Source organism: Pantherophis guttatus, chromosome 1 (genome assembly GCF_059756535.1).
Source record: "Pantherophis guttatus breed Tessera chromosome 1, ASM5975653v1, whole genome shotgun sequence".
In the NCBI taxonomy this organism is placed as follows: Eukaryota; Metazoa; Chordata; class Lepidosauria; order Squamata; family Colubridae; genus Pantherophis; species Pantherophis guttatus.
Genome location: NC_142063.1, coordinates 55,402,339 through 55,427,776, shown reverse-complemented (window position 1 = coordinate 55,427,776; position 25,438 = coordinate 55,402,339). Strand labels below are relative to the sequence as shown.

Genomic DNA, 25,438 nt, shown 5'->3' with positions numbered 1-25,438 from the left:
AAAAAACTCTTTGCCCATGTAGATTCATATTTTAATATGCTTAAATGACAGCATTTTCAACTTTTGCTCCTATTGCCTTGATTAGACATTGATTCACTGAAGCATTAACACCATTTTTTCATAGAATATATTTTTAAAAATAAGAAAATGAGCATTTCTAACATTTTACATGCCCAGCTAAGCATGCTCAGCTGATGAAACTAGATTGTTTTTCTTTATTCCAAATCACCTAACATTCTCTCTTTGTTTAAAGTCCTGGATTGAGACATAGCTGCCCTTGTGGCTTTGTCCTTTAATGGTCTTCTCCCACAGTATAAAGACCTTCTTTTGATTTTTATAAATTAGGTTAGTGGCATCTGTTTAAACAGAATCTATTTTGCCATGATGCTATGATGAGTTAATCTTTATGACACGATGATGAGTATTATTTTAGGGGGTTTTGGTAGGTGGCAGGAGGCTACAATGACTCTGAAGAAAAGAGCAAAGTAGAATTTTTAAATCTACTTTTGTCATTTGGATTGGAGGAGTAGAGTAAAAATGGGCCAAATAGCTTCTAATCCCATTCACCCCAAATGAAAAGCAGCTCCAAATCAAGACCCTGACTTTTGCCCCCCACCCCATAACTTCCCGCCCCCTTAATGCCTTCCCACCACAAACAAGCTGAAACCAGCTCTCCCCTTTCCACCCTAATGGCAATCCTTATTTTTGTTTACAAAAAACATTGCCAACAATTAAATATTTTGCCAATGGATTTCAGCAGCGCGGTCTCTTCATCCTGTGGGAAGAGTATAAATGGGCGGCTAAGGTGCTTAGGGTACGGGTTCCAACTTTGCTCTATGAGGAGGATAAGTGGGGAAATGTCTATACTGAGACCAGGAGACAGGCAAGGCAAAGTTCCCAATGGGAAAATAGCTCCCCAAAATTCTGCAATACTGGAGCACTCCAACACTGAAAATGAAAGTTCGTATTTTCAGTAATTCTATTCTGGTAACTGAGCCACAAATAAATCAGCTCATCTACCAAGATGAAGACATGAGATTGCATAGCTTAAAGCTACATCTTGAGCACCATGGAAGAGCTTTATGTTCATATAAAACCCAGAAAGACAGAGTTGTTCCAAACCTTTCCATGTACTGTCTCCAGGTAACATTTTCCCATGAAGCCCTGGGACATCTGTTGCTGGTTGCTTTCAGTGACAACATTACTGCTTGGGGTGGCATTATTATTGGAATGGGAGGCCACTGGAAGCTGGGGTATTTGTACACTTTCCACACTGTTCTCTTCTGATTGCTCTGAGTCACTCTTCACTCTAGCCACCTGATGAATCTGCACGGTGGCTTCTGGAGGATGCTTAATATGCACATTCACCAGGGAAGGGTATATTGAAGCTGAAAGAAAACGTTGAAAATTGTCGTTAGAAACTTGACTTTTCCTTCTATTACAAGCCATCATGAAAATTTCTTAAAAAGTAACTGAAATGGCTGGCATCATTCAAATAACAATTTTAGCATCCATTCTATCCTCAGAAAACCACAGTGTTTTTCAAATCAAACAGTACGTGCCTCCCCCTGGAAAAACAGCAATAATCACATAAGGCTCACAATATATAAGCAAGTGAAATAACATCTGGTTTATAACGAAGCCCAAAAGAAACAACAACAAATGGTGACTGTCACAACTGATAAATAACCATCAGGGCAACATATTGTGGTGATTACATACAGATCAACAATTCTGAGAGTTGCAACACATCTGGAAAGTGACATTCTGGGGGAGACTGCTATAAATTACAATCCATATAACTGGAGCTGGGTTAGATGAATGTTCTGATTTGCAATGCAGATGTCTTATTATACAGTTATGGGGTCTCCAAATTATGCTGTCATTCTGTGTGAAGCTAATCAATCTAACTCCTCTGAATGCAATATGTCACTTAATTCCATGAGACACTGGGGTTCAACATCAGCAGTGAAGTTTGCTTTTCCTCCTTGATTCTCCCCTACATCTTATCCTAACAGATGAACATCCCCACATGCTGTATTTAGTTTAGCTTGAAGCACTTCCAGAATGCTCAGAACAAACCGTTTCAAATCTGAAACAACTGTTTTGAATTTGAAACGTCTTGTACAATCCTACTTTTTATATGCCAGACTTCTGGAATTCAGGTATTAAAGAAAAACATTGCACACAGTCATGAAAGAAAAACATTGCACACAGCCATATGTACTTTCCAAAAAGATCTCTGTTCCAGAATTTCAGCTACAATTTCAAACAATGATTTTGTTTATGTGGGTGAGAAAATCATATTTTATGTGCATATATTCATAAACACTGCCAGGCAGGAGGATGGAGTGCACAGGTAAGAAAAGAGGACAGGTGCAGATAAACAATGTCTTTAACAACTCAATATTTATTTAGTTATTTATCTTTTCTATATTTAAGTGACTTTGGGCAGTTTATGTTTATATTGCGGGTGATATAAAGCACAACAATGTAACGTAGAAACAAAATGAATTCTACAGTATATTGCTGTTCCCCAAACAATTGAGACCAAGAAAGCAGTGCCAGTTTGAAATAAAGAAAATAATTTACATTTTGACACATCTTGGCTTATTGAAATAGATGAATTCCAAGATTGATTTTTTTCCTAGTTGGTTTAAAAACTATTAAGTAGCAGTGGGAAGAGAGAGAGAGAGAGAGAGAGAGAGAGAGAGAGAGAGAGAGAGAGAGAGAGAGAGAGAGAGAGAGAGAGAGAGAGACTGACTGCAAAAAGCATGCAGTGTGTGCTGGAAGCTGACCTTTTCCCACCTTCTGGGTGTGGACAAGTTTTTTTTGTATCAGCAAAAGTTCACAACTGGGAAGTTTTTAATAATGTCTGCAAATGACTTTGTATATTATTTATAAAGTTTATACATTCTATTTCAAGAATGACCAGTAAACTAATAGATCAAAAAGCAAATGTCTACACAGTAGCAAGAGCAGAACTTATACCTCTTATATCAAGAATCTTAGACAGGTGACCACTATGACTAACCTAAGAAGTGAGAAGTCATGCAATTAATGCTTACCAAGTTGATTGGACAGAGGAAGGGTATACATAGAATGCTTCACAGAGCTGCTTGCCAGGCTATTTGGAATTTGTTTCCTTTCTGCTTTTAAAACTGGTAGATGGCAAAACTTCCCTGTAGAGTTAGATGGGCACCAACATTCATCCCTGCCCACGCAACGCCCTCCATTTAAACACGGAATCTGGCAGAAATCTGTAAAGAAAATAAACGGAACGCATTAAGAAAAATGTATGGATGTTTGCTTCAAATGCAGATGAGCCAGGAGTTGTGTTATTGGGAAATAATAGACATAGCCTATGTGTGCACCTCCGTATCTCCACATTCACTCCCTCCCACCCGGAAAGGATACGAGAGGAATTGACTTGCCAGCCTGGCCTTATGTCTAATGAGTATGCAAAATCTTCTCCCCTGTGTTAACACACTGACTTATATCTTATCTGCTGTAGAGAAGATTATAGATAAGGGATAAAATAATTGAAAAGTAATTGAATATTCAATATAACCAATGTTAGTTTTATTGTCCAGTTTATACACTCACTGAAATCAAAATGAGAGAAATAATAGAAACTGTAAGCTGCCTAGCGTTGTCTCTAGGTGAGATAAGAAGAAAACAAACAAACAAACAAACAATAAAAGTCAGTTACAGAAAGCAAGTATTGGGCTCCTTTTATTCTAAGAGTTTATGTAAGGTAAACTTTTCATAAGCTAAGAAAGTCAGTGCAGCCTTCTGCATTTCCTACTTCATCATGGGTAGGATACCTATGGCATGCTGGCTAAGGGAATTCGGGGAGGTGGAGTCACACCTCTTAAAGTTGTGGGAGTTGTGAATATCAAAATAGTGATATTCTTATAAAAAGAATAGGAAAACGACAATAAAGGACAACTTAGACTGGCCTATTATCTCCAAGAGGATAGGACGGGTCCCATAGAAAGTTGTTTCTTTTCTGCTTCTGTAGATAATTGCTAGTCCAAAAGAAAATAAGAGGGAAAATAAGAGGTCACACATTTGGGAAGACTCACAAATACGGAAACCAGATTTGGGGTCGTGGTCATGTCCGCTCTGGCTATATAGGGTAGTAGTGTCTCCTTTCTCACAATTATTGTAGCAGTGGCCATTGTGACATGTTTGTTTACAGATTGTTGGAGTGAACACTATTTTTATCTTCCTGATTTTTTCTGTCAGGTTAGCTCCTGCAAGAGAAAGAAGAGACACATCACAGAATAAAATATTATGTCTAAGCAATTTATTTTGGGGACTGGCATGCAGCATATTAACTCTTCTGATTATACTGTATGTTATGATTCTCTCAGATTCAAGCAACTTTATTACTTTATTATGTGGCCTGAAGCTTAAGCAGTGTTTATTATTCCTCAAAAGTAAACCTAGAGAACTAAGTATAACCTTAGCACAGCATTCAGGAATGGCTTTTATTCTTAACTCCCTGCTGCAATGACAAGACAACCCAAGTAGGAAAACTGGCCACCTTAATGGGAGAGATAGATTGCTTCCTATTTAAATTAGAGAATCCCATTTATTCCAAATTAGGATTATAGAAGGGGCAATATTTTTTCTACATAGTATTTTTTAAATGAACTCTCATATTAATAAACTTTAAAAGGGCAATTTTATAGGAATCATATAGAACAAAAGTCTATATCAGACAACAGGATTTGTGGCTTACCTGAATGAACAAAACATGATTGAAAGATTTAATCAGATAAGAGTTGAAAAAGGTCCCGTTAAAAGTACACTTGAGAATGTACATATTTAAAAGCTAATATATTCTTTTTCCCTTTATTTTTTTGTCTCCCCTCCCCCTTTTTATGGGCAATGAGAGAAGACTAAGAACTCTATTCTCAGAAGATATGTTTTGTTATAATAATAATCTACAATGGTAATGCCACTTTCCACCTGTCTCAACAAACATGACTAGGTTGTTCCTTTATTCCTCCAACCAAAAAAAGAGGAAGTCAAAGCCAGAACAATCAACTAAGATTAAGGGAGAGCAATGCTGCAGAAAACAATGAAGAGAAGGGAAGTTCTATTCATTGCTGAATTCAATTCAGACTGACAAAGAGGCTGATATAGTGCAGGGAAGCCAATACGCAGACCAGGAGTAGAATGTAAAACCTAGTCCATTCAATAGCAAGGAGAGAGGGGGGAAATCCAAAATGTTTGATAGTATATTGGTGGACAGGGGTGATGGATTAAGGATTAATATGTTCCTGTGGAAAAATCTGTTCTTTTATAACAATTTGGAATTGATTAAAAAGAACACTCACTCTGAACCAGTGGTGAAATCCAATTTTTTTTTACTATTGGTTCTATGGGTGTGGCTTGGTGGGCATGGTGTGGCTTGGTGGGCATGGCAGGGGAAGGATACTACAAAATCTCCATTCCCACCCCACTCCAGGGGAAGGATATTGCAAAATCTCCATTCCCACCCCACTCTGGGGCCAGCCAAAGGTGGTATTTGCTGGTTCTTCGAACTACTCAAAATTTCCACTACCGGTTCTCCAGAACCTATCAGAATCTGCTGGATTTCACCCTTGCTCTGAACATATACGAAGTACGTTCTTATTTCTCCTCAGTACTCATCACATTAACTTCACACACAGGAATGAGGAGAAAGAAAAAGTGGGATGACTCCAGACTTGAAGAACTTAAGCTCCAAGATGTTCCCTGGGTTTGTCTGCCAGAACAGATTTCATTTTACACAGGAACATTCTGTTCTACCCCAAATTTTTAGAAATTTCCAGAGTAAATGAGAGTGAAGAAGGCAAATTAGACGGAAAAGAAAGAAAGTTTTGTTTACATGAAAGAGAAACCTGCCTGTGTGATTATTAGAAGCTACCCTCTATTAAGTAATAATGAATTGTTCTGTAGATTGCTTTTTCATCTGAGTAAAAATGGAAATAAAACAATGTATACTTTATTTTTCAGGCAGCATAATTCAGCTAAGAGAAACAGGAAAGTAACGAAGGGTAACAAGGTATATGCAGCACCATTGTCTCAGTCTCACATATCTTTTTTAAAAATCACTAATGATGTAAAGTCTTATTCATTATAGACTTGCAGGAAATGCTGGCTATGAAATCTCAAAATGTCTACACCCAGTGTAATAAAGGCCCACTTCTCCTAAATCCTGCATCCAGGATCTTTTGTCTGTAAAAATAAAACTAAACAAAAAGAACATGTGATTACTCAGATCTTACCCCAGGGAGACAAAACAGGTTCCTGATATACCATTCGTGTGCCAGTACTGCTCTGTTCAAATCCATTCCCATTGGGAAGTATATTGGAAGTTAGATGATCATGATTTACAGCTGGATAGCGTCGGACTGTGCGGGATGATCCAGTATATGACTGAGAAGTAACAAGGGAGCTGCTTCTGTTCTGAACCCTGTGAAGATGAAAGCTAAGTTAATATTTGTGCTGAATGGCTGTACCCATTGAAAGTCTTCTTTGTTTATGAGGTTAAAGCCTGCCTGTAGAGAGAAAGGTAAAAAACTGAGAAAGGTAAGCCAAGAGGCTCTTTTAATATGCTTTTGAGAATAACAACGGTTTACTCTTCCCATAACTTAAATATTGCCCTCACTTCCACCATTTCAAAAAAAATAAATGTTTTTGGAGAAGCACCTCTCCACGTATTAGAGGTTAAATAGTTAAGAAATATTTTCCTGATTGATCACGGGCACCTTGTGTACTAATAAAGAAAATAGTGCCTTCTGATTTGTGATCACCAGATGTGGAATATTCTCCACTTTCCTATAACTAGTGCCAACATTATCGACAATTCAGTGACAGCTCCAAGTTTTTCCCCCTTGGGCATTTAAATTCATTATATTTATCCACTCTACTCTATTTCTGTCTCTTTTTTATTATTTTTATATTATAATAGAGTTATAGCTTTTTTTATTGCAACAACGTATTTTAGTTGCATTTGTAGATTATTCTGATATTGCAATGCATGAATGAATGTAGTTCATCTGTTAACTTATTGATCATACTCTTCTGTAATAATATGTATTATTACATATCTCTTGGATTATAGATAATTATTTAAAATCATAGACTATCTTTTTACTTCATCTTCTGAAACACAAGCAAACTTCTTAGCTAAATTACGTCTACTATCATTCCATTCTTCCTTTATATGGTAGCTGCCTTCGGAGAATTTAGTCCCCTGTGAATAGTAATTTTTCCCCAAGAGAATGGCAGATCACAAAAAAATATACAAAAATTGCTAGGGTAGTGAGAATCACTTTCTGTTGCTTTGTTTTGAACAATGCATAACCAGAACAGATCCTAATTTGGCATATTACCATGCAACCATTTCAAAACTCTTTGCCAAAAGCGCTGATTATTGTGGGCTCAAAAAGCAAAACAAACCACTTGAACGAAAAACAAATACCGATCACCAGCGGCAATCATGCAAGTCAAATTAAATGAGTTGGCTCTGAGTATAAGAGGGTCACTATTATGTCTGTGCAAGGGGTAACATATTCATAAGGAAAGTTCCATTGTTCCTCAATTCTCTCATCTGTTTCCAAACATGAGCGATCCCTTCAAAGTTGGCTCATCCTATATGAATTTGGAGTGCATTCTCATTCCTGATTTTGGCACTGACTGATCACTATAGAAATATAGCCAAGAAATGGTCCCAGCCAAAGAAATAAAACAGAATATACAATCCATAAAAGTCATCAGTGAAAGAAGCCTAACAAAGAATGAATACCCATTAGCAAATTTGCCTTACTTGGGATTTTTTAAAAAATTATTTAGAGTCAGGGGTGGTATTCAGCCGATTCGGACCAATTTGGGCGAATCGGATGCTAATTTTACATCTGGTTCGCTGAACCGGTAGTTGCAAGGACTGGCTGGCCCCTCCTACCCTGCCCCTCCCCTCCCAGGAGTTTCCATGCAGCCCATTTTGGATGTCAGTTAAGTTCAGGGCCCACACAGAGGCTCTGGGAGGGTGAAAAATGGACCTCCCAGTTAATGGGCCCATTTCCAGCCTCCAGAGGGCCTTCGGAGCCCGGGGGAGGCTGTTTTCACCCTCCCGGATGAAAGCCTCCAGAGTCCGGGGAGGGTGAAAGCAACTCCCCCACCACCACTGTGGTGTAGGAAGCCAAATAGGCCATGCCCATGCCCACCCAGCAACTGGGCAGAAAACCAGTTGCTAAAATTTTTGAATCCAACCTCTGTTTAGGATGCTTAGCTTTTTGTGACAGGTGAGCCACAACATGAAGCATATCTTCTCCACTCCCAAGATCTAGTGCTTCAATGCAGATTCTTACAAAGCACAGTTTGTTTTGACTTAGTACATGCTAAGCCTCTTTCTTTCTTTCTTAAGTTTTTCAGCTCTATTTGGTCCTGCTGGTTCCTCTTTCCTCTGCTGGAGAACAGTGCCAAGATTTCCAGACTGCTTTGTTTCTAAGCACCTCAACTACCCTCTTATTTTCAACATCCTAAATAAAGTAGTGGTTAGTACTGGAATTTCCAAAGAAGCCAAAACTTAATAAGATTAAGCAGATTTCATGCAAGATACACAAGCCCCCCAGGGAGCAAGATACTTTACAAATTTAATGGCACCTTTATATTCATTGAGCCAAAGTTCTTTTCCTTTACATGTACTTTCCAGGTATCAAATCCAGTTCTGGTCTACATCTAAAATAATTTCAAAAGTGGAACTAAGGTTTGAAGAACTACTTGTAATACTATTTAGACTCATCCTTTATTGGTAAATTACATTGATCATTTTAATCTAATGGTTTGAAACAGAATTAGGTAAATCTTGTTTATATCTTAGGGACCATTCGAAAAGAATTCTCAAGACATTTACATTAATAAGCTATAATTTCCTGATTGTTCATTCAGTAATTTTTCGGAGTATAAGATGCACCTTTTTACCCCCCAAAAGAGGGTGAAAATCTGGGTGAAATTCAGTCTTATAGTCTGAATATAGCCCCACCCACCCGCCGGCCCCCACCGTTCAGACATTTTCGGGCAGGTCCAGGTGGCGGGGATCTGGGTCAGGGCACAGCCTGAAGAACAAACCTCTTTGGGACAGTCGGGGGGGGGATCTGCCCGGCGGCTTTGGTGAACAAGGCAGGCCTCACGGTTCACAGCTGGTCACCCCTCTGGCTGCCCAGTGGGCAGCTCAGGGCAGACAATGGTCTTGATGACTTCACTCCCAGAAACATGAGGAGCCGCCGCCGCTGCCACCGCCTAAGCCCTCTCCGCACCCAGGAGCCGAGCCAAGTAGGAGCCCCTAAAGTGAAACGTCCCTCCTTTCCAGCCACCGCTACCCGTTGGCCGGATTCCCCAATGCAATTCTCAGAGTCGCATTTCAGGCGGCGGCCAGTTCCCCTGCAATGTGCAGCAGGGAACCGGGAGGGGATCGCAGCTCTGTCGCCTGAAAATGATAGATTCCAAAGACAGCTTTCCTTCCTGATTCCAAAGGAAAGTGTTTTTGGGCGGCAGACCCGCAATCCCCTTCCCGATTCCAAAAATGGGGTGTGCAGAGGCAAAAAAAGTACATCACGTTTCAGGCGATGGAACTGGCCAGGAGGAAAGAGAAGGTGAGTCTGCTGAGAAGGAGGACGAGGGCGCACGGCTGTGCAATGTGCAATGGAAAGAAAAGCATTTTTAGGCGGCAGCACTGCAATCCCCTCCCCAAATCCAAAGAGCCTTGGTAGTACAGTGGTCTAAAGCACCCTGTTATTAAGACCAGCTGCCTGCAATTACTGCAGGTTTGAATCTCCCCAGGCTGAAGGTTTACTTAGCCTTCCATCCTTTCTAAGGTAGGTAAATTGAGGACCCAGTTGTGGGGGCAATAAGCTGACTTTATATAAATATACAAAAGGATGAAGGCTATTGCTTAGTGCATTGTAAGCCGCCCTGAGTCTCCGGAGAAGGGCGGCATATAAATCAAATTAAAAAAAAAAATCCAAAACGGTTCCCAGTTCCCCACTGCACATTGCAGGGAACTGGCCACTGCCTGAAACGCGGCTCTGAGAATTGCATTGGGGAATCCGGCCAACAGGCATCAGTGGCTGGAAAGGAAGGACGTTTCATTTTAGAGGCTCCTGCTCGGCTCGGCTCCTGGGCGTGGAGAGGGCTTAGGCGGTGGCGGCAGTGGCAGCGGCTCCTCACATTGCTAGAAAGTGAAGTCATCATGACTATTGTCTGCCCTGAGCTGCCTGCTGGGCATCCAGAGGGGTGACCAGCCGTGAACTCTGGGGCCCGCCTTGTTCGTTGAAGCTTCCGGGCAGATTCCTCCCCCCAGACCATCCCAAAGAAGTCTGTTCCTCAGACTGTGCTCCAATCCTCCCCCCAGAGCATGCAAAGGGTCTCTTCGGGAGAAAGCGAGTAGTCCCTGCAGACCGCAGGAGCACCCCAATAAGTTTTATGGAAAAGAACCTCTCAGTACTGGAAATCAACACCCTCTTTCCCCAGCTGAGACTCTGAGGCACCTCTCAGGAGGAGGAGGAGGGCGGTGTAAAACAGCGCCATCTTAAACCAAAGCCTCTGAGTAACTGGGAAAGAAAGCCGCGCTTCCTACAAAATAGAAAGGTACTGTAATCCAGGCCAAAGAACCCAGGCTTTCAACGCCTACGGCTATAGGTAGGAAGACAGGGGCGTCTCGGGAGTGAAGCCTTCAGTGCCAAGTCCCTCTTTTGCCCCCATGAAAATCATCCCGTACCCCACTCATTCCAGTTAAATGCACGTAGAGTAATAGGGTTTGTTTTTAATGGATAAAAAGATTTGTGCTGCTTGTTATCAAAATTGAGTGGAGGTGAGGACGCAGCTGATCTTGATGCTGGTTGGCAGAGGCAGAATTCTTGTTTTCTTGTTTTCCTCCCCAAAAATTTAGGTGCGTTCTTCCTTCTTAGAGACTTGATATTTATATTGTTTGGAGAGAAATTTTCTTCTTTAAAGGGGAAAAAAATCTGCTTGTGTGGCAGGATAGCATTAAAACTCACAAAGCCAGATAACCAAGCTGTGGGGGGGGAGGGTTCCCCCATTTATAAACCACATGAACAAGTTTTGAGCTTGCAGTTGCAGAGGAATGGCTTTAAAGATCTAACGCAATTTGTATTGGAGGAGATGGCAAGACATGATGAGATTGTGAACCAGAACCTTGAAAAATTTAGACAGGAAATTAAAGAGTTGGTTCAACAAAAGTATGATAAATTCAAGCAACATATGATAAGTTTCTTAGACGCAATGATAAAGATGGATAAAGAGTTTAATTCAGAAATAGAGTCTAATATGAAGGAAGTTGATTATAAGATTCATAATTTGGATAATAAAAGACAAAGAATTGAAAATGATTTAACAATGATTCAAGAAAATAGCTCAGAAGTAGAGTCAAAAATAAAGGAAGCTGACTACAAGACTTATAACGCAGATAATATAAAACAAAGAATTGAAAATGAAGTCATAATGATGCAATTCAGATTTATGGAATTTGCGGTCAGAATTAGGGGAATACAGAAAGATAAAAGAGAAGATTTGAGAAAGATGTCTGCTGAAGTTCTGGCTGGGATTTTAAAGGTTAGTCCTGAAGAGGTATCCTGTAAGATTGATAAGGCCTACAGAGCAAATTCTTGGGTGGCAAAGCAAAGGCAGTTGCCTAGAGATGTGGTGATTTACTTTACCGATAAAGGAATAAGAAATGATATTGTGCAAAAGTCTTTTAACTCCACTCTTGAAATGTATGGAAGGAAGATTTGGATATTTAAAGAGTTGCCGCCCAAGATGTTAAAAGATAGAAAGGATTTTGGATTTTTGGTGACTGAGCTAAAGAAATAAAACATCCCATTTAGGTGGGATGCTCCAGTTGGAATAATATTGAGATATCAAGGAGAAAGATATCAACTAAATACTGTTGAAAAAGCGGAAGAATTTTATTATAAGGTTCTTAAAATGGATTCAACATCTCCATGTATAATACACAAGGGGAATAAAGAAAAGCAAAATCAACAAGAGATTGAAACCCAGGCTAAGCAGATGGAGGTGGAGGTAATGGAAAAACAACAAGTTACAGAGGCTTTTGTGGACGAGCCGCTTTTGGATTCTCCTTCAGAGGTTATAGTTGGATTACCTATAAATACAAGAGAGGCGGCTTTGGATTCTAATGTGATGACTTATCAAGCTACAGACCAGCATGGAAATCAATTAGTTGATATACAACTCCTAGAAAGGCAACCAGGATGGAGATCTAAGCCACAAAAAGTTAAGAAAAGAAGAAGCAGGTCCTACAAAAATAAAAATTTTTAGACTAAACAACAGTGTAATGCCAGTTACTTAAGAGACGATTAAATATATGAAAATATAGCTGAGGCAAAGTATTGGTTTATACTATTTTGAGGAGAGTGACAGATCTCTGCAGTGCTGTGCTTTTGGGATGTGGAAGATGGCCTTTAATTGAGTGGATTGGAAGTAGGGGGGGGGGAATCTGTGTTTGAAAAACTTTTTCAATAAAAAAAATTGAGTGGAAGTGAGGACGCGGCTGATCTTGATGCTGGTTGGCAGAGGCAGAATTCTTGTTTTCCTCCCCAAAAATTTAGGTGCGTTTTATACTATGAAAAATATGGTAAGTAATACTTTGAATTCATTCCTCCACTTGATTTCTCTGGCAACATGAAACCTGTGCAATGGAATAAGTTTAATAAATTGGAATGTGAATTAACTATTTGGTCATCCACACAACCTCCTCCCTCTTCCCTTTGAAGTGTGAACAAGCAAAACATCATATTTTTAATTAATCAAAGCATTCTATATAGTTCAATCAGACATTTATACTTGAAAGCAGGGGTCCTCAAACTTTTTAAACAGGGGGCCAATTCACGGTCCCTCAGACTGTTGGGGGGCCAGATCGGCTGGGTGGGTGTGGCTAAGTAGTCATGTGACTGGGTGGGCATGGCTAGGTCATGTGACTAACTGGGCGTGGCCAATTTAACAGTCCATTAAACAATGCACATAAATTAAACTTTAATTTGTTTTGCTCCTGGGGGTGTTGTATTTGCTTTTGTTTGCATGTTGCTCTTTTGGTTGACTTTCTTTTTACTAGATCATTTTTTCAGTTGTTTAGGAGTCTAGTGGTCCACTTCAGAAAACTCAGTTTTGCAGCAATTCTTCTCACCTCCAAGGATCTTACAATCAAGTCACTGTGTGTGTGTGTTCTCTCTCTCTCTCTTTCTCTCTCTCCCTCTGTCTCTCTCTCTCTCTTTTTATCTATCATCTGGAGGCTGGGGAAGTGAAAAACAGGCAGTTTTTGCCCATTTTTTGGCCTCCTGGGGTGTCTGTGCACCCCATTTTTCACCTCCCCCACCTCCAGCAGCATTCTGCAGACAACAATTGTTGGCTTTACCTTTCAGTTCCAGCCTGCGGGGCTTGTGAAGGTAAGTCCTGCACTTGGCTGAAGGGTGAGCGGGCGATGTGGGCAGGGCAGCCTCGTGGTCCTGCGCGGGCTGGATTAATGGCTTTGGTGGGCCGCATGTGGCCCATGGGCTATAGTTTGAGGACCCATGCTTTAGAACTTCAGAACAGGCCAGAATATTTAAAGTATGGTTTGGAGTTGATGTAATATTTTAATCCATTCTATAACTTGTAAGCATAGTTTCCAATTTCATTCAAACTGGGAAACTATGGAAAGTAGAGGTATTCTGCTCCAAGCAGAGAATTTATAGGAATTTAAGTCTATACTTCTGAGGGAAATGCCTACATTGGGGAAATCACATGTTATGATATTCACACAATGTGCTAACCTCTAACCTACTTTTGCTTTGACATAATGTGCTATGTGAATTCAACAAATCATCATTAAAACAAGCCATGGCATATATGAAACCCACTACTGTCAATCAGTCCTTATCATTAGGAGTTTTCTTCTAATTTTAACTCAAACTTTCTGTTTTTAGCAGTTTCCATCCACTGTTTTATGTGTTTCATCTTCTATATAACAACTGCTAAGATAGCTAAAGAAAATGATCATTTCTCACCTTCTATTCTCCAAGCTAAACATGTCCAACCTTTTCAAAAATTCCTCAAGGAATTGGTTTCTAGATACTTTAACACCCTGGGATGTGACTTCTTGATATTTCTATTTTGCCTACATCCCTCTTAAAGGAACAGAGAAACATATTGCCATCAGAGAAACTTATTTCCAATTTTCTCAATAAAGTCAAGAAGTGAGAGTCTCCTTAGGATCAATACTGTGAGACATCAGTGCTTAAATATAAACTCTATCATTTGCAGTAAAACTTTCTCTGGGATGTCAGTAATCCTTAATATGTATTTTAAAAATACACAATGTATTTTTAAAATGTGTTGCTCATTTCTCATTAGAACCATACTCCCGAAATGCACTGCAAAACTACCACAGCATAATTTACATTGTTGTTGTAAGTTGTGAAGTCGTGTCTGACCCATCGCGACCCCATGGTTCATCCAGGCCTTCCTGTCCTCTACCATCCTCTGGAGTCCATTTAAGCTCATACCTACTGCTTCAGTGACTCCATCCAGCCATCTCGTTCTCTGTCGTCCCCTTCTTTTACCCTCAGTCGTTCCCAGCATTAGGCTCTTCTCCAGTGAGTCCTTCCTTCTCATTAGGTGGCCAAAGTATTTGAGTTTCATCTTCAGGATCTGGCCTTCTAAAGAGCAGTCAGGGTTGATCTCCTCTAGGACTGACTGGTTTGATCGCCTTGCAGTCCAAGGGACTCACAGGAGTCTTCTCCAGCACCATAGTTCAAAGGCCTCAGTTCTTTGGCACTCAGCCTTTCTTATGGTCCAACTTACATTACGGAATATTAAAAACATAAGCTACCAACAAATCAACCTAGAAAGTTGTAATATTAAAATATTTTTAATGAGAACTGCAACTGGAAACATAGCAATATATATTCAGTTAAAACAATTAAAATTTTAGCTGGTTTGAGAATTTACAAGGTTTGTAAAAAGAAAGTGGAAATTCCAGAGTTATGCACCAGTACTGAGGATGTCGTCTCTCAGATACTCACATAATTAATTACTTTGCTGGTGCTCATTCCTCTCCTACTGATGCTACTTACATTGTTTCATTACTTCTCTTTTACAAGAAGTGCTGGCAGTAACTCAAGAACTTACAGTTCATTACTGGATATAATTTTTGAGACCGTTTCCACAGGTTACAAATATAAAGAAATGACTTTACTTAAACATCCACAAGCATGAACTATAGCTGATCCTTTCATAATAGGTTTTTGCAATTGTTTTCAATTTTTGTTTTAGGAAGTATACAACTTAATATGGAGAACATGTAAGCTATAAATTTAAACTTCTCAGATCAGAGCTATATATAAAAATCAGCCCTACCACCTAAACACGATTCAGCACTGAAGAAGAAAAATGTCTGCAATTTTTGTTTTGCATTGCAATGAAACATTTATTCTATCAGGAATTCCAAAATAATTTTCCAATGGTTAATTTGGCTAAAAGTTCACAAACAGTAGAGTACGCTAGCCAAAGTTATATTGAGAAACCACTGCCTTTTTCTCCAAAGTACAAATTGTTCTTGGATTATCTTCTTCCACTGTTTATTTTATATACTGAACATAAATATAATTTTCTCCCTTTTTAAAAATCTTTCCATAAACCTTTCTTACAGATTGTTATAGCACCTACTAGAGAACTCTTAACAGGAATCAGAAAAACCTCTTTTAAATATGCACAAATAAAGTAATAGTATCCAATCTAGTGATATCATCTTTTCCTGAGATAGCTAAATTATATCAACTGCATAATATTCTTACCTCACCACGCACTCCTCCATAGCTGCACCTTTGAAATTCATTTTTTTAAAAAGTTTGGGTGATAAAGTTGAGTGCCACATTATTATGAGAAAGCCTAGAATTGTATGGCAGTGTACAGCTAGAGATAAAGTGAAAAGTAAATTGGCAGCACTTCCTATATGAATTGAAATATATGTAACAGGCAACTGACTTATTTGTTACTTATGAGTCTGGTTACCATGCTTCAATGGTAAAGAGACATGTATTACTTGCAAATTCCTCCAAAATTAAGTTGGCATCTCCAGTTAAAAGAATGTTAGGGGGAAAAGCTAAAAAGAACTCATTCAAGCTATTATATATAATGAATAAATATACACACAGCCTTCAAATCAGTTTTGACTCCTGGTGAATCCTGGACTAGTCTCTAAAAGACTTTCAAAAGTGGTTTGCCTTGCCTCCTTCTTAGAGTTGACAGAGAATGACTGACCTAAAACCAGTTGGTTTTCATGTGTAAGGCAGAACTAGAATTCACAGTCTCCTGGTTTCTAGCCTAGTGCCTTAACCACCACATCAGACTGGATTGTGCCATGTGTCATGTCATGTCATCAGTTAGAGTTAACATTATTGAGTTAGATGGATCAACCACTCTGATAATATTTAAATGTATCCATGTATTATGAATACATGTATTTGTGAAGCATATTAGGACAGTTAATACATTTCTGTTGCTTGAAACAGAATACTATTCAATACCAAAGTTGCCTGTGCATTAGATTTGAACACCTTTCATTCTTAGAAACAATTAATCAACACATGCAGAAGAAAATGACTTAGCTAGGGTTTTTTTAAACGTCACAAATCACATTTATCAAATAATGATGAAATTAAAAGAATTAAACTCCCACATCCAAAATGCCTAAATAGCCATCCATTAAGATTGAATTTAGATTAGTTTTTGTCAGGCACGAACAACCAGACTCACAGATGTAGAGTTCAAATTAGCTATTTTATTGTTCTATGCCAATTTCACAGGAATCTGCCCAGACTGGCAGTTTTCACCAGAGAAAGAGTAGATAAGGCCCAAAAGCATTCAAGAGGGGTCAGACCTTACTATCTTATAATGAGTCCAGGCTAATTCCCTGCTTGAGCCCTCCTCCCAACTGCTCTCTCCAATAGCTTTCTTCAATCTGGAGCTATCCAGATTTGTTGGGTTGGCTCCACCGCCCATAATTCCTAATCAATATCAGGGGCAGGAACCATCAGCGATAGATTAAAGATTATAGATAGATGAGTGTGTTTTTATACCATTTTCTGATATTCTGAAGTAACTCAAGTAGATATACCATGGCACCATACCTAGCAAACTGAATTGGCCAAATCTTGTCTAGTTTTACATACTAGACAATGTACAATGTCTAGTACAATGTACAATGATCATGAATAGAACTTCAGGCTTTCAGTTATTTATTTTTAATCCCAACAATATATACTAATTTTATTTAGGAGACAAAAGATGGGTATTGACTGAAATAGCTTGTGTCAAGCAGAAGCTGTTTTCATCAGGTCTGAAACCTTTTCTGCTTCATTGACGGATTGTTTGATCTTTCTCATGGAAGGTTACAAAAATATTTTTTTATAATTAAAGAGCTAGTAATTCCATTCTGAAACATATAATCTATGGATCTGTGAATACCTTTCAAAGAAAGCACATAACCATGACAACCTCTTGACAATCAGCCATACTTTTTTGCTTAACCTTAAATGTCTTGGCAATTTTTCTTTTAGTTTCTATCTCATTCAACTGCCTCCCCTATTGGCCAGCTGCACTTCTTACTCAATGCCACATAACCCATAAGCCAATGATTCACTTCCTTCTCTTATGTAATTTCCACTGAATCATTAGACAAAAATGGACACCACGAGAATAGCCTAAGTTACAGAAATGAAGAGCCATTGGGTCTTTCCTTTTTCAGTCTCTGAAGTGGTCATTAAATGGCCTGGCAGAACATACAGAGAGCACTCTTCAAGCTGGCGCAAAGAGTTTCTCAACACACACAATTGGAGTTAATTGCACACATAGTCTACCAAATCTATGGCAAATGAAACTGTCTCTCAACACACTCCCCTACCTTCAAGGCCCCACTTGTCCCTTTGTATTTCAAATGGATACATCTGATTTTGCTTAGAGGGGCAATCCTTTTCCAGACAGTTAAGGATTTGGGACACAAATTTCCCCTTGTGTCTTTTATTCTAGACAGTGGCTGCCCACTAAAGGAAACTCTGACGTTTTTAACAAGGAACTCTTGGCCTTCCTCCTGGAATGGCCTCACATTCTGCTGAGGTTTGAACAGACTACAAGAAGCTGGAACATCTACAAATTTCACAGAAAGTCACACATCAATTCAAGTGGGCAGAATTTTTCCCCCATTTTAATGTTCATATCATCTGTATCCCTAGTTATATGTGATCTTTTACATAAGCCTTAATATTTTCTTCCCTGTGGTCTGCTTTCCTTTTCTAGCTTGCAATTAGAATATTCCACCCTTTAACTAGCACCTTCTGTTGCTGAAATTGGATTTTGACAGACATACTCCTAACTTTACTAAATAAATTTGCATAAGAAATAGCAAAACACATGTTTGGATAAGTGTTCAGACAGATGGTCTTCAGGGATATCTTCTGATTTATCCTTTCCCACTTCTAGGAATGGAGAGAATTCTAATACTATAGCTATATATTATATATTCTCCCTTCCCTAAGAAAAGTACTGAATCACTACTATGATTGTAAGATTATAGAGAATTTAAGAAGTATCCACCACTATCAAGCAGTTATAAAAATCTATGCATCTTCTTGTCACATAGGCTACTCTGCTAAGTCTGTAACCACTAAACCAACTAGTCTCTTATATCTCTTGAATGAGAAAAAGAGATGCAATAATTTTGAACGTCTATGGAAATTCTCAGTCATCCAGATCATGGTTGTCCCAAAGGTGCTTTTTCAAGAGGCAACTGGATTTTCTGGTTTTTCTTTGAAGACATTTCACTTCTCATCCAAGAAGCTTCTTACGCTCTGACTGGATGGTGCGGAATGGAAGGATTTATACTTCTTGCAGACAGCTGGTCATTTGTAGAGCTGCTAAAAGAATGCAAATGACCAGCTGTCTACAAAGAGTATAAATCCTTCCATTCCCCACCATCCAGTCAGAGCTGAAGAAGCTTCTTAGATGAGAAGCAAAACGTCTTCAAAGAAAATCCAGAAAATCCAGTTGCCTCTTGAAAAAGCACCTTTGGGACATTAATTTTGAACCTTGATTTCAATATAAATAGGGTTCAGTTTTGCTACAAAGCAAACAACTGAAATTCTTTAATAACTATTGTACAATATGTCTACTTATCTGAGGGTTTGTGGCCTTGGAATCTGATCTGATCTCATTTCATTTAAATTAGCAAAGTTACACTCTCGATATCTATCCTCAGCTGCAGTTACATCACACTCTCAGTAACTTAATAATCTCCAGCTAGGATCCATTTAGCTTCTGAGGGATGATAGATGCAAAATAGGAATTAAGAATTTTATTTTTCTCATTATCCACCATTGTCACTTTACTGATTACTTTTTGATCTGCAAGCAACAGATATAAATGATGTTTTATACATGAAAGGCTGTGCAAAATTGTTTGTAAACTTATATACTTTGCAAGTCCAACCAGAAACCACAAAAGCATTTAACTATCCATCTTTTTAAACGTAATATTATGGCTTATTGTATTAAACATTTCTTAATTGTTAAGATATGCTGCTGAGACAGTAAATGGGTGATTAAAAATGGTTGACTTTAGCATAAATAATATTTTTAAATGAAGAATTAATAATAGTAATAATTCATATAGAAAGAGATCTTTATATTATACTGAATGTTTTCTAATCATATCTTGCTTCATGTAATGTGTGGAGAAGTTTTTTGAAGGATATTGTTACAGTATGCAAAAATTGAGTTGTTAATCTTTATTGTGTCATTTAGGATTAAAAATTTATCTGGAATTGAATCTAAATCCTATCACTGTGAGAGAGAAATGTGATTGCATGAGGCTATTCAAGATATTAACAATGATTAATGGCAAAATATCTGCATATGTAAAATGGGTAATCATGCCTTGTAATGAGTTTTTGCAAGGGAAAATCATGAAGTTGGGTCACATAATTGCAGGACGTTTAAGCTATAAAATCCTAATCAAATAAGTGGGGCGTTGAAAGTAAAATGACTGAGCAAAGGTCAACTGTAGTTTTGAAACATATATTGACCAAGTAAATAAACAAGAACAGAAATAAGCAGAAACTCTGGTAGCAAAAGTATAATATAACAAATCACCAGTTCCTAATAGTATTCACCCAAGAGCTTAAAAGCAAAAATATAGAATTGCTGACCTTATGGTATATGTAATTTATTCTTCAAATCAGACTCGGTGATAGAAGATTGGAAAATAGCCAACATGACACCAATTTTAAAAAAGGACCCAATGGGAAATTATAGGTAGGCTGGCTTGATATTTTTTTGGGACATATTTGTGAGAACAGAGGAAAAAAATAAGAAATATATAAAGTAACAAATGTTGTTGAAGGAAAAATCAGCATGGATTTTGTATAGGTAAACCCTACTGACAAATCTTTTTTTGAGAAACGCACAAATGAAACATGACATATATGAACTTTCAGAAAAGAATTCATTGAGTTCATGAAAGAGGTTGAGTAAATTTAGCAGTCATGGAATAAGAGGGAACTGTCCTTTAAAAACACAGAATGCAGAAGAAAATAAATGGATAATTTTCTCCATGAAGAATATAAGAACTGGAGTCGCTGAAGGATCTTTTTGGGGATCTATGCTTTTTAACTTGCTCATAAATGACCTTGATTTAGGAAAACATAATGAGATAGACACAATTTGTGGATTATACCAAACATTTGGCATGATGAAAATCAAAAGGATCGCCTTAAAATGGGCAAATGTCACCCAAAACACATGTTGTTCAGTGCTGGCACTAATCCTCAAATTCTCCCTAAAAATGGTGTGAATATGATCAATAAGGTTGTTTTTGCCATTTCTTTAGGCCATTCTCTCATCTCATCCTTATCCAACAGATAAAGCAGATTAAAGTTGTTCCAGATTCAAAGCAGACTTTTCCTCTTCTCCCAATATCATAGATACAGTCTACCATGCTTCATGATGGATATGGCTGAGGATGCGGTCAATGTGAGAGAATCCAATACCTACAGGTTACTTTAGGCTGCTTCAGATGTGCCCCCTTCCATTCAGCTATATGTAATCCTCATCTTATGACCACAAGTGAGCCCCAAATTCCCACTGCTAAGCAAGGCAGCTAAGTGAGTTTTGCCCCATTTTGCAACCATTTTTACACAACTATTAAGTGAATCATGCAGTTGACTTTGCTTGTCAGAAGCAAACTGGAAAGGTTACAAATGATGAACAGATGAGCCTAGGACAGTCATAAAAACATGCCAGTTGCCAAGTGTCCAACTTTTGATTGTGTGACCATGACGATGCACAAGGGTCATAAATGTGACAATCATAAGTCACTTTTTTCAGTGCCATTGTAACTTCAAAAGGTCTCTAAACAAATGGTTGTAAATCAAGGACTAGTGTACTAAACTATGTGAATCAGGATAGCCCAGACTCCTGGTCTTGACAAAAGTGGCTGTCTGAATAATGCTTGATCTGCACTTTCCAAAGTGCTTGTCAAGACCATATGTCTATTTTTTATATATCCAGATGTAGCACTGTTTTGAAAGAATGTTAGACTTATTCTTCTTACATTTAAAAATGTATATTTAAAGCTATACCGGAGAGGTAATGGAATTGAATGATTGGCACTTTTCCCTGCAGTTTTTTGTTTTTTTTTTTGAAGGACACAGTCATAAAAGCACTATTAAACCAAGTTTTAAAATCTTTTTGCCCAAACATGGAATGGGATTGAAAGAAAAAGAACATGTGAACTAAGAGCTGTAGTTTATATATTTACTACTGACAATTTCTGATTAACCATTCAGTTTTAAACTTTACTCATGTCATAAAACATACATCTATTTTCCCCCCCAATAATAACAGCAATACCAAAATATCCTCATATTTTAGCAGTTATTATTTACTTCCTTCCAGTGACTGTAAATTCACTGTGCAGCTGTTGTGAGTCACTGAAAGCTCTCATCTTTGACTGAGACCTAGGGAATGATAGTAGTCCATTTTATGCATGACTGCTTCTTTACTGTTTAGAATAAAAATGAAGAAAAAAATGCAGAAAAAGAATCAAGAAAAAAATTAGCGGCAGGTTTGAGGTAGTGGATTTTCTAAGATCGTAATAGCAACACAGCTTTACTATCAATCCAATTACATGTCTTAGGCAGACAAATTTCAAGAGGGATCTGTTAGTCCATGATTCTTTAGAGCTGGTGAGTATGTGCAGATGCATCTTTCTTGTTCTCCACATTTGTTCTAGAATGGAGCCAGCTGTCCTTCCACTACACCACTGTTAAACTTACAAAAAGGGAATAATTGCTATGGCATATAACTGGAATAACTTACCCAGCTGGAAGCTTCTGTATGGTAGGTAGCTGTGGCTCTCTTTTTTCTGCATTGTTTATTCTTTTTGGAAGGGCACCTGCCGGAGGCTGAAAGGCACTTGCAAGGCCAGGAGGATGATATTCTTCTTCTGGAATCACCTCTTCGCACCTGGATCCTCTGAAGCCTGAGCGGCAAATGCAAAGCTGGGGACGGCTACAGGATCCTTTATTCTGGCATGGAGGGTCACATACAGCTAAGGAAATAAGGAGAAGAATGAATAGAAACAGACATCCACATCGTAATATGTCTGTATCACCCACACGTAGCACTTATTTATCTGCTTCCATGAGGTAAAACAATGCAGTAAAGGTAAAGGTTCCCCTCACACATATGTGCTAGTTGTTCCCAACTCTAGGGGGCGGTGCTCATCTCCGTTTCAAAACCGAAGGGCCAAGACGTCTGTGTGGTCATGTGGCCTGCTTGACTAAATGCCAAAGGCACATGGAACGCTATTACCTTCCCACCAAAGGTGGTCCCTATCTTTCTACTTGCATTTTCTACATGGTTTCGAACTGCTAGGTTGGTAGAACCTGGGACAAGTAACAGGGGGTTCACCCCGTTATGCGGCACTAGGGATTCGAACCGCTGACCTTTCAATCGACAAGCTCAGCATCCTAGTCACTGAGCCACCGCGTCCCCTAAACAATGCAGACAACCTACAAAAAAGTTAGTACTTTTTCAAAATCTGACTGCACAAATATTGCAAATAATATTGCATTTGTAACAGAAGACAATCCCTTTAGATTAATCCCACTTTAAGAAACTTAAAGTGGGATTTTGTATTGATTTTGTATTGAGATAATCTGTGTTTACGTATTTCACAGAAATAATTTTCTTCTTTGTTTACAATAAACTTTGGCTACTGTTCCATTCAAAGAAGGTCATTTGTCCCAGATTTAACAATTCAATATAAAAATTTAATATGAAATGTCAAAACCTTTTATGACAGAGATTCCAAAAGTCATTTCAAGAATTTGCATACTCAATTCCTACTGAAGTAGGTAATATTTAAACTTTAAGATTTAAGCATCCTTAGTTGAAAAGATTTAGCCTTTCTTTTACCTGACATCTAAGTGAACCAAGAAGAAACTTGGGATATAACCAGTGGAAACAAGTTAGACATATAAATGATTAGCTACTTGTTTAACTAAAGATTTAAAAGGCAAAGAGTTTCTTGGTCTTTAGGTTCTGCTAAAATTTACCATCTGTTTAGAAAAGACTTTTGTAGGATTTTAAAAACACTCTTTTAATTAACTCAGGCAAACAGCACCCTGCATTTGAAATATCATTAACGCAGGGTGAATAGTTAGAAGCTCACATCTGAAATAGCATTTGTACTATTCCCAGAAATATTTCTCAAATGAGAGAAAGAGGCTGCTGTTTCTGGCCTTGTCTGCTGTTTATAAGCACTGTTCTACTTCTGGGACAGTGAGACAATCCTTCACCTTTTATTAAAGAACACTGAGTCAGTTTTCTGGAACAATCACATTAGCAAGAAAAAAGATGGCTTTTAGTAAATAATGTACAATTTTGTTGTCATTGAACAGCTGAGAATGTCCAAATTTCCATTTGTCTTTTTGGCACCATTAGTAGGTCATATTTCATAACATAAAGTACTATATCTAAAGCACACTGGGGAGCAATGTCTAATAAATTGGAAATTTTGACTTCTAGTTCTGGAAGTACAACTTCTGAGTAATATTTCAGAATTGGGGGTGGAGAGCAGATATATTCACAACAAACATTGAAGTCTTCAAAATACCTTTGAAGGTATTTTGGTATGAACCACTCTGTGTAACCATTCTTTTATTAGGCAGGTCAATGGTTAAGACATCCAAGATGATCAATGTTTCATCAAAATGGAATTGGGAGATAGTCTCCTGAACAATATGTTGCCTGGCAGCTTTGAGTAGTGATATCAATGACTCTGCCTCACACATTTTTTTAAAAATCCAAGCAAAAGGTAGCATGACTAGTATTATGACAGATCGATCATTGCTTTTTAACAAAAAACAGGTCAGTAGCCACAATCTGCAACTGGTCTGCTTTCAACCAATACATAGCAGCTAAAAATCCAAAACAAATGAACTGGCCTGTGGGGGTTTTTTTTTTCCTTTGTCAATAAGCAAAGGACATTACTATAAGCATTATAGTAAGGCCACTATACAAGCCCCACCTTACAATCATTGTGACACTGGCAAGTAAAGGAAGGGCTCATTCAGTAATATCATTACATGGTGAATTTTTTTAATATATTACATTTTTAGGCTGTCCAATTCTATAACAACTTTAGACAGTGTACAGTACAAAAATAGAATCATTGCGAACAAAGTGCAAAAAAGGGCACAGCCATTTGGGAAATAAAAATACCACTTTTTCTAAAAATAATTAGGCAATCCATGACCCATTGGGTCATTTATCTTTCCACATAAAATATAGGTGTGCACCATTTCCCCCAGCCAGTCCTACCTCACCAGTAGACATCCCAGCCCCTCCTTCCACATATAAGCTTGCCTTCACGATCTTTGGGAGAGCCCTGCTGAATCCTTTTCCTCTTCCTCGGCTGGCCAGAGGAACTGCCTGTCACTTTGCTGGGGGAGGGAAAACAAAGGAAACCAAGGAAAACTGCACCCACACTCCCCAACTTGTTATGTCAGGGGGCCCCTCCCTCCAGGGAGGAAGTGGTAGCCAGCCTACTTCACCAACAGGTCCCTTGTCCTTTCATAAAAGGACCATCACTGTTAAGAAATTTCAAAAATGTTGGGCTCAGTTCCAATACAACCAATGGTTGCCAATCAAGTCTTGCCAGCAACCAATTGGTGAAGAGCCAGAGGGAGGCAGGAAAGGCACAGATATACCCCTTGTATCAATCTACAAGTTTCTGGGAAGCATACCTAGAAGGCATTGTGGTACTGAAGCAGCCACAATCTCCCCAAATTTCATTCTGACAGGAG

General features: G+C 38.5%; 1 protein-coding gene across 2 annotated transcripts in view; it reads right to left on the bottom strand.

Moving 5' to 3' along the window:
* Nucleotides 1-25,438, bottom strand: part of LTBP2 (latent transforming growth factor beta binding protein 2) — a 105,763-nt gene that overhangs the window by 61,544 nt on the left and 18,781 nt on the right. For both annotated transcript variants that reach the window (XM_060687404.2, XM_087874310.1), the window contains exons 3-7: nt 22,446-22,677; nt 6,285-6,472; nt 4,089-4,259; nt 3,069-3,260; nt 1,123-1,388 (exon numbers count right to left, since the gene is read on the bottom strand). In XM_060687404.2, the coding sequence (XP_060543387.2) occupies nt 1,123-1,388; nt 3,069-3,260; nt 4,089-4,259; nt 6,285-6,472; nt 22,446-22,677 (1,049 nt within the window). The remainder of the gene's footprint in view (nt 1-1,122; nt 1,389-3,068; nt 3,261-4,088; nt 4,260-6,284; nt 6,473-22,445; nt 22,678-25,438) is intronic.